The sequence below is a fragment of the Calidris pugnax genome, unplaced genomic scaffold (assembly GCF_001431845.1).
Source record: "Calidris pugnax isolate Ruff unplaced genomic scaffold, ASM143184v1 scaffold8, whole genome shotgun sequence".
Taxonomy (NCBI): domain Eukaryota; kingdom Metazoa; phylum Chordata; class Aves; order Charadriiformes; family Scolopacidae; genus Calidris; species Calidris pugnax.
In genome coordinates, this window is record NW_015090830.1 from 23,503,650 (window position 1) to 23,513,425 (window position 9,776).

The 9,776-nt window shown below is 38.0% G+C and overlaps 1 protein-coding gene across 2 annotated transcripts; it reads right to left on the reverse strand.

Moving 5' to 3' along the window:
* Positions 1-213: 213 nt before the first annotated feature.
* Positions 214-7,869, reverse strand: PRL (prolactin). Of its 2 annotated transcripts, XM_014940797.1 has the most exons (6): positions 7,852-7,869; positions 5,937-5,940; positions 4,881-5,062; positions 4,361-4,468; positions 2,724-2,903; positions 214-806 (listed from the first exon to the last, which is right to left on the reverse strand). In XM_014940797.1, exons 1-6 carry the CDS (start codon positions 7,867-7,869, stop codon positions 615-617), a joined length of 684 nt encoding a protein of 227 aa, XP_014796283.1. In that variant the 3' UTR covers positions 214-614. The 2 variants fall into 2 exon arrangements, with proteins under 2 accessions (XP_014796283.1, XP_014796282.1); XM_014940796.1 differs by lacking the exons at positions 5,937-5,940; positions 7,852-7,869 and adding an exon at positions 6,580-6,899 and having other exon boundaries at positions 313-806.
* Positions 7,870-9,776: the final 1,907 nt, after the last annotated feature.

The following is a 9,776-nucleotide window of genomic DNA, read 5'->3' on the forward strand; positions in this document are numbered from 1 at the left end:
CTCTCCCCTACTCAGACAGTTTTTGTACAGAGTAAACGCATCGATCCAAATAGATTGGATTTCAGGCCATACTTTTAATTAAGGGTAGTTTAGTGTACTAGCTGATAAATCTGCTTTTTGATGTCCCTCCTTTTTTTTCTTTTTTCCTTTCCTTTTTTTGGGAGCAGGGGTAAGGAAATAAGGGAAGGGAGGAAAGTAAGATATTCTGTCATCAGCCACTGGAGACTGAGATCCAAAAAGAGAAGCTACTGCTAAAGGTATAAACCATACCAGCTATTTTTCATTCACTGATACCACTCAAGTGTTACGCGCTTTTGGATTTAATAACATTTTTATTTGTATCTGCATGATCTGGTTATCACTGAAATGCTACTAGGTGAGGAGATTAAGACAGAAAAGTGTATTCTTGTCATACAAGTAATTTATAGCATTTAAAAACGCCAAGATAAATGGTGCTAATAGTTGCAGCCAGACTTCACACAAACATGCCTGAAAGTTACTGATGATCCTGATGCTGTACAGCACAACTTATCATAAAGTTTGCAATGAAAAGTGGCAAAGCAACAAGAACACCATGATGAAGGGTTTCGGGAAGCGATTGGGCCCGTGAGTATTTAACAATTGCTATCGTGGATCAGGCGGCACTTGAGAAGCTTGAGATAGTTGTCAATTTTGTGGGAATCTCGGCGGAGGCAATGCAGCAGGTTGTAAAAGGCAAAGAGTCTGGAGTCCTCGTCAGCAAGTTGCAGGGATGGAAGGCCTTCCCACTGGGAGTAGATTTCGTTTCCGGTCTCACCAGAGTGAACCTGAAGTCACAAAATGATACTGTAGTAAATGAGAGTGAATCTGACTGGATGGGGAACAGAGCATGTAAAGAGCTGGCCTTGAGGGATGCTAGTTGCTAGTGTATGGCTTCTGACGTTTTTCCTGTTATGGTTCCCATTATTCTGTAAAATATTCTATATTTTAATGTATTTTTTTAATGAATTTTTTAGATTTTTCAGTTTATTTCTCTAGAATATGTAAAAAACTTAACTGTGTCAGTAGTGTTTTAAGAGAACTAGTGTGATAACCAATGTCTAACGGAATCTGACTTTGCAGAGAAATCAAACCTTCATTCATGCACGGACAACTCTTTTTGGTTCCCTCCACCTTGAAGTCTTTGTTAGCACTTGTCCTAGAACTGGTTTGTGTATATCTCCAGCTTTGTCTCGGCCCATTGCTTAGGTGATCTCTCCGATACAGGCAGCATCAGGAACATGTTACCAGACAAATCTCTCAACAGTACATGTTCAGATGTATCTTCAGATCTACTGTAGCTCAGATTCCATTAAAAAAAATAAAAAATGTTGAGTGATAGTCACATGTTACAAAGCTATGTGTAGGAACTCATGTAGTGAGTTAATATCTGAGGTGAAGCTTCATTTAGGTCTCCTTTTCTGAAAGAGACAGTCACTAATTTTCTCATATCATGGAAATCTGTGCCCATTGGGGCTTGTGCATCTTCTTTGTTGCCCACCAGTTGTACTTTGTAAAAGCATGTAGCAGAGGATCTGTGGAGCCTCTAGCACTCAGTTTAAGCAACAGGCAAAAAAAAAAAACCAAAAACCTGCTATCACTCAAAATCGTGGTTTGACACTAATGAATTTGCCAGTCTTGTCTTCAGCCTCCTTTGGTAAATAATGTGAATGAGAAGGTGGTGACAGGGTAACTGTAGCAGCACCTGACTCCTACTGTTATCTTGGATCCTTGCCTGCACCCTTTTTACATGCGAGTATGGGGTAGAGATGTATTTGATTGTACTGATAAATGCATTTGTGGTCTGGATGGGCTAGGGTTTCTGAGTAAAGAGACACCTAACTGGAAGAGAGAGCGACCATAAGTGCACTTCTGGAAAGTAGTGGATACAGTGATGGTGACACTCTTAATGCTCTTCAGCTGTTTAGAGCCTAAGCAAAAGCCAGTAAATTCAGAACCTCTTGTTAATATCTTCGCTCACTGACAGAATGATATATTCAGGGACTAACAGAGGCCCCTTTAAAAATAAACAAGTTAGGGCTGATTTTATTCAGGAAAGCTTTCAATCAATTACTGATAACAAGGGGTATTTGAGTGTGGGTTTTGTCAGACAACAGCCTTCTCGTCTAACCTTACAAGTGTAGGGGGAACCAAGTCAGAGCAGGAGTTCGGAGGAACCGCTATGGGGCAAAAAATGGAACATGCTTACTTTGCTCTATGCCACATCTTTGCAATAGCCCAGACTTCCAGAACAGTTTTAAACACAGTGTCTGTTTCTGAAAACTATACGCAATACCTGTATGTATACAGATGTGTATAAATATGCTAAAACATACATATAAATATGTGCGTGTGAAAAATCACAGACACATCCTTAAAAAATCAGGATTGCAAATTCAAAATATTCAAAGGCAGAATGATGATTTCCAGCCCTGATGATTATAGCTTCCCTTGAAGCACGACTGGGAGTACGCTGGATTATGGTGTATCAGTCACATCACGTTGTCTCTTTAGAAATTGCAAGATAGGAGAAGAAAAGAACGCTGAAAGAAGAAAGCTTAAAAGTTCTCAGATTCAGCTATCTTGCCTCCTTTTTTTCCCCTCCTGTCTACTGTTTCCTTTCCTATTCCAGGTAGGGACCACCTATCACTGTATGTCTTCCTTATAGCAACAGGTCAGAAGGATGTTAAGGACCTAATACTTACCCGCCCGACTATTTTCTCCATTCCTTCTAGAAGCCGCTTATTTTGTTCCTCAATCTCTACAGCCTTCCAGAGGATAGTGTCTGGAGCTTCCTTGATTCTTTGTACTTCAGAGGCCAGATGAACGAGAGGATCATTCCAGGAGCGCAGCACTCCCAGTATTAAATTCAGTAAGTCTTCATGCTGCTCACGCACATTAAGAAAATGCAGTTAAAATAGGGAGGCTAAAATGCTGACAGTATTAGGAGGCATCTAGAGCAATGTCCTCAGACATAGTGATTTGGGAAATCATTCCAGGACTTAGCACTGAAGGTGTCCTGTAGCCCTGTCTTAGATACCTCTGTGTAATTGCATTTTTGAAGTTTGTCATTGTTGTCATATTGGTGTACAATATTAGCACAAGCAGTTACAGTGTTGTAATGGAAAATATCATTAAATGCTCTTCATGTTAAAAACTAGCAAACACAACAGTGTTTCATCTCCGTGAAAAAAAAAAAACAGGACTCCTGTTCTGATTTTTGATGAACATTTTAAAATTCAGTGATTTTTTTTTTTCTTTTTTAATTTAGTACTGAATGGATGGTACACATTATGGTAAACTAATAAATAGCTTTTATTGCCTGTATGTAACTCATCTGTCCTCCCCTTTGAACAATGGTGCTTCCAGCAATAGCTCTGTTTCTAAAAATTGTCCTTTCTTCCTTTCTTGTGGCAATAAACATTCATAAAGCTTATGGTTATGGTAGTTTCAACCATTTCTTCTTTGCTTGATGCACTGGGTCTGAACACAACCAGACTTGTTATATATCGAGGGCTGTACCAATAGAATTTCTGAATGATATACTGAGAAGCTGGTGATACTGGGATTGCAAAGATATTACCACCATGAAAGGGATAAAGATTTCTCCCTGGCACACCCCCATTCATATACCTGTGCTTATTGTTTTAGCCACAGTATTTTTAAATGGTATCTGTGATCATAGGCTGAACAACATTATCTTCATCTTCCCTTAAGTTTATAATTATAGAGTGGATGTATGTAGCATGTTTCTCTTTACAAGTATTTATTTTGCATTTGAATCTTTGGATTTGGATGACCATGTGACCACTTTTGCCTACAGCAAAAATACCTATTTAGCATTTCTTTAGTAAAGTCAGTGTTTTCGGTTACTGGAATGCTATTTACCTCTGCCTACATGCTATATTCCATATATAGCCAATGTATTTTTATGTTTGTTGATATAATAATTGTCTATAATTGTCTCTAAGGTGTTTTAAGATAATGTTCAAAGGTTGTAGTGTTCTCAGTAGTGTAGAAACGTGGCAACTGGCATTGCTACCTGACGCTATATTGTAACTGGAAATAAGATGCAATGACTGAATGTAACATACAGGAAAAGGAAGGATGAAGATGAGAATTACTGGTATCTCTATATTCTGTATAGTCTGTAACTTAGTATTGGCAAATGGTAAATAACTTTTCTGGGCATTTTGGTGCTTTCCTCCTCCTGGCCTTTTTTATTCTGATTGAGCTGACTTCCCTCCCTCTCTGCCTGCTGCCTCTCTATTCCTTAACCCTCCCTCTTCCCCCTTTCCTCCTGCTCTATCTCACACTGAATGACATTAGAAATGGGACTTACATGAATCTGCTGAGCTTGCTCCTTATCTTCAGGAGTGGTTAAGGAGGAAGTGTGGCAGCCATTAACAGCTTTTGTAATAAAACCCCGGCCCTGAGCGTAGCGTTCATCCTGCAGATCAGCGAGGACAGGCATTATTGAAACAGATAAGTAAGAAGAGCTTCAATTCAAACACTGTATTAACTAATTGTTGTTCCATTGCTTTTATCGCTGCTTTTATGCTGTAAGGGTCAAAAGTTTCTGGTGAGTCTTTAGAGTGAAACTGGCACCCAGCAAACACAAACTTGTCCTACAGATAAAGAATGATGGGGAAAATGGTATCTTTTAATAGAAGCGTTGGGGATCTTAGCAATGGTCAGCACTACACACACATTTGGTCACCGTTGGGACTGTCACTGTCTGTGCAGCAGTCATATTTATTTAATTATTGAAGGATTTAATATGTAAGCATATGTTTGTGCTTAAAAAGTATTAAATTGCATTTTTATATTTTCTTGCTCTCAGGAAAAGGCAGAGTACTTACAAATTCATTGAATATTTCTGAAGAGAGGAAGTGGATGTAGTGTGAAAGTTTAACTGCTCGGTCAAAAAGTTCCCCAAGGGAAACTTGGCAGTTGACAGATCCGCTGGGGCAGATTGGCAAGGAGGTCACTCCTTCCTTAGTCAGGAGCATGTTGGACACCAGAAGGACCGCCAGCAACAAACCTGTTCAGGTTTAAAACAAATCAAAATGGAATCACATTGACTTGTATATGTGTATAGAAGGAGGTGTCAGTGTCAGGTGCTGGGTGATTTTTTCTGTGCTGTCACGTGGCTCAGAGTACCCCCTGTACTGGCTGCTGAAAAAGGAGGAGGGAAGCACTGTAATTCTGTTATCCTTTCTCCCTTCCTTCATCCTGACTGTATAGCAGAGCCTACTAGAGAGTCTGAGGAGACAAAGTAATCTGTGTTGCAGTGTACACTGTATTCTGAAGTCTCTTACTATTGTGTCTGACTTTATTACATAGTGATAAATGGAAGGAAAAAAAATCAAACTTCTTCACAGTGTAAATATAGAAACATAATGATATTTGCACAGATACATGCATTTGGGAAATAGATTGGTCTTTTTTTTTTTTTTTCTATTTTTTCTCCTCCTCCTCCCACAGGTCCATTTTTTTCTTTGCAGACATTTGGAGTTTAAATTAATTTTGTGAAAGGGTGATTAGGTCACTCTCTTAAGGGTTTGATTGTCCTGGGAGTTCCTTCAGAAGATTTCTAGCAGCTGTGCTGCTTTGCTTTTTAGAGTTTAACCCTAAATTACCTACTGCTAAGAGAGAACTTTTGTCTTTTCTCCTGAGCTTCTGAAACTGATATAGAGGAATTCTAATTATCTAAACCACAAAACTTCTTCTGTTTAAAACTTTTAATATTAACTGAGTCAAGTTTTCTATCTGGTGAAATAAAATAAGCACAGAAAAACAATGGAAAAAATTAAAAGCAAATATTTGGTAAATGAATGAACTTATTCAAAGAACACTGTTCTATGCTCTTGAGAGTTTTAATTCTGGAAATTGGTCTGCTACCTGTATTGGTTCACTAGACTTCTTTTAAATGCTAAATCAAAGTGTACTCCATAATCAGCAGAGCTGTCCCTATTGCTATCATGTGACAAATTTCTTTCTAGCTCTAAATGCAAGAAGAGTGCATTTACACAATATTGAAGTGAGCCTTCTTCCTCCCCCATGAACAAGGTATGTGCCGCACGCTGCGATTAGGAAAGTACTCTGAGGAACAATTCTATGAATCAGAAAAGCTGAGACTTGTTGGCTTAGAAGGTTGAAGATGGTTATGAAAACATTCACTTCAAAATTACTACATCTTTTCTAGACTTGTGGGTAATGACTTTTAGTTGTTACCTTCCACGTGGTGTAGCAAAGCAGTCTGGATCCAGTCTTTTGTGTGCAGGTGTCACATCCCTCAAGCCAATTTTTTGTGACACTGCCCAATCCAAAAGTAGACTTAGGAGACAAAAGACTGAGCAAAAAAGGGATCAAGCTTCCTTCTAATTCCAATCTTTGGACACTAAACATTGGAGGCGGAGGCAGGTTTCACCGTTACTGGAAGATTAGGTGGCTGCCAGACCTCAATTTCTAGAGCTGTTAAATTTCAGTTCCTTCCTAATTCAATCTAAATTTAAAGAAATACAAAAGTTACGAAAAAACGAATGGCAAAAGTCTTACCTTGCAGTGAAGCCCCTTTATTGCTCATGGTGGAGATCCTGTATGATGACTTGCTCTATCAGAACGAAGTCTCAATACTTGCTCTTATTCTCTGCTCATGCCACTTTTATATGCACCATCCAGTGTCCATTTTGCATACATTCAGCAGGTCGTGGAGTTTACCTCGATAATTACAAACATCAAATTGTCTTTCTTCCACATTCATATTCAGTATTTTTTGGTTTTTTATTTTTAACTGTGGGAGGGAATTTCATTAACAAGTTCAGCTGTGGGGTCCTAGGTATGGTTGGATGAAGAGAGTATCAAAATTTTGCCCTGAATGAGGTGCAAATGCTGTTGATCCTAGAAAGCTCCAGTTGTCAATTCTGAGACAGGCATTTTCAATGTTTCTAGTCTGCTGTTCCCCCTCCCCAAGACTGTCTTCTCATCCTTCCTTGTTTCTTCAGTCATCCAAGCTTGCTTATGTTAAAATTCTGGTTGTTTGTGGGAGGCAAACAATATTTTACAAGGTCCTCAGTTAGAGAAACAGCATAAATTATACTGAAATTTATCCAGAGCAATGGAATGGAGGATCCTGGAAAGACAGGTGACTATCTATAAAATTATAGATGTGATGTTCTGGGTATATAGCTGCATACAGTTAAAAAAAGGTGGTAAAAAGCACAAATCATGATATAACTGATGCTCAGTCTGAGAGAAGTTTAGAGAAACGGGAACACTTTTTATATTAAAACAAGTAATAAGTTGCGACAATCAAATAAGAAGTTATATCTTTACTATTTAATCACAAATGTTTCATGAATAAGTCAGCAACATTTAAAAAACCAAAACCAATCCTCTACAAAACCATGAGATTGTTTTCTATACTTGAAAAGTCTCTGCGTAAAAGGTGTGCATTTACATCATATGCAAAACATGTGCTGTCGTAATCGGTGGGATTTGTTTCCAGATCTATGTGTCTGTGGTAATCTACAAACTGGCCTCGGCAGGTTGGCCCTGTTTTCTTCTTGTGTGAGGCTCATCAGTATGAATACGTTAGCAAACGTGTAATCTCTCATCTGTTTCTCAGGTCCGTTTACTCATGAAAAGACTTTCCAAATTAGATTATTATAATGAATAAGGTATACGGTGTTAATGAATTTTCTTGCCTTTAGACAACTTGTTCTGTACTTGGTGGAACAGGTATGTACGTAACCTCGAATCCTTCGTTATTTCATAACGATGGACATGATTCTTGAAGCAATGATAAACAAGGGAGAGGAAAGGTAGAACGTTTAGGGGGTCAACCATGGAAGGCATCCCTTGGGAAGCAATGAAAGGAGATGCTTCAGCAGTAAACCAGAACTGGTAGCAAGAGGTCTACATCTGCTAAGTTCTAGAATGATTGCTGAAACAGTTTTGTTCTGCTTAAAGGCTGGATCTTGTTTGGAAATTGAGGTTCTGCAGAGTAAGAGAAGCAGTTGTTGCCTGCAGCAGGGAAAAGTGGCAATCTGACGAAGGCACTAAAATCAGAATAGGGCCACAGCCAAAACTCTAGAATGCATGGTAGAAAAACCATGTGGCTGTCTTCCAAACCACAGCCATATGACTTAAGATCTTGATTTAATTCAGCTTAGTTTGAAAGTCTTCCCCAATAAGATCACAGGTGAGCTTGAAAAATCCTGATATCTTATAACATTAGAAAAGCCCAGTGAACAAAAAGGAATGAACATTTCTCAAGCCACCATTTGCTCTTTCATTTACTAGTCTGCTTTTCTTGGCTTTTTGAGGGGTTGGTAGTGATGCTAAAATAAGGCACAGAGTTACTTAATATTAGGGGCTAGAGAACAGAAGAAGATATTCACAAAGGCAGCAGGTGAACTCCCTAGGCTCCCTCTACCATTGTTGGAGAGGGAAGCTCCTCTCATGCCTGACAGCATCAGCTAAAGTCAGGATCCTCATATGACTTATTTTCAAGAAGAGCCTGTCTCTTGCTGCATAAGAGTAGGTGAGCAGCTTAAATGTAGACCATAGAAACCATTTGAAACCATTTGAAACCATTTGCATGATGTTTTAATTAAAGCATTCTACCACGAAATAATATACTTTACATTTCTCTTGCACCTTTCATCCTGAAATTCTCAAGTACTTTGCAAACATGAATGGATTAAAATGGTCAGCAATCGAGAATCACAGGCAGAAGGAGAGAAGCAACACTCTCTAAAGTAGATAAATGCAAAGGTAAAGTTCTTTTATCAAGTGTGAGAACTGACATAGAGGATAAGATGTTTATTTGTGGCTGCACGGGAAATCTTTGGGAAAAAAAGCCCAAAAATTTCTGATTCCCAGACATACACTTTTAAGTGAAGATCATAATTTCTTACTAGTACCAAAAAAGAAAACAAAGGTGAGGGAAGAGAAAGCAGAGGAAAAGTTAAAAATAACCAGAAATAAATAGGTCCAAATATTAATTTTCTTTTATAAATCAGGAATTGGGTTCTATTTAAAAGTTGAAAAAAAACTTGAAAGTAGAAGAAAATGCTCATCTCTGCCTCTTGAAAGTGGTTTAGTTTAGTTGGTTGTTTTTTTTTTTTTTAATTATCACATTCCTTTTATCTTCAAGAGCTTTTCTGGCATTAAAATCAGTAGATAGTTACCACCCAGTGTAAAAAATATGCCAAAAGAAGGGCTAACTATAGGTAGACTTTATTATATAGCTTTTAAGTCATTACTGACACTTCATAGGCATTATGTGTGATGTATCCACATTACAGATAACAGCATTTAGTGCTCATTTCTCAATAATCTTATCTTCCCACCTCATATCATGTTGCAGACCATGAGTCAGACTGTCACATTTTGATTAAGAACTATTGATCAGTACTGGAAGATCGAATATTCCTATTACATTTTATTTTATTTAAAGTTTTTTTAAAAAAAAAGTTGTGTCTGATTGATAGCTACCACAGAGGAATGACAAATCTTTTCTAAAAGAACAAGTCTTTGCAGAAAGCTTATTTTAAGTAGCTGAGTCAAAGACTAGGTAATACCACTTGGTTTTGTCTTTTACTTACCTGTATCTGTATTTAATAACAGAGTATTAGTTAATGTAGAAATTTGAAATGCCAAATTTTTGGCTATGTTTTTAAAAGATGATCCCCAACTTATGTATGCAGATGATTGAGCATGCAAAATTGAATGTGCAGAAAAATATTCCT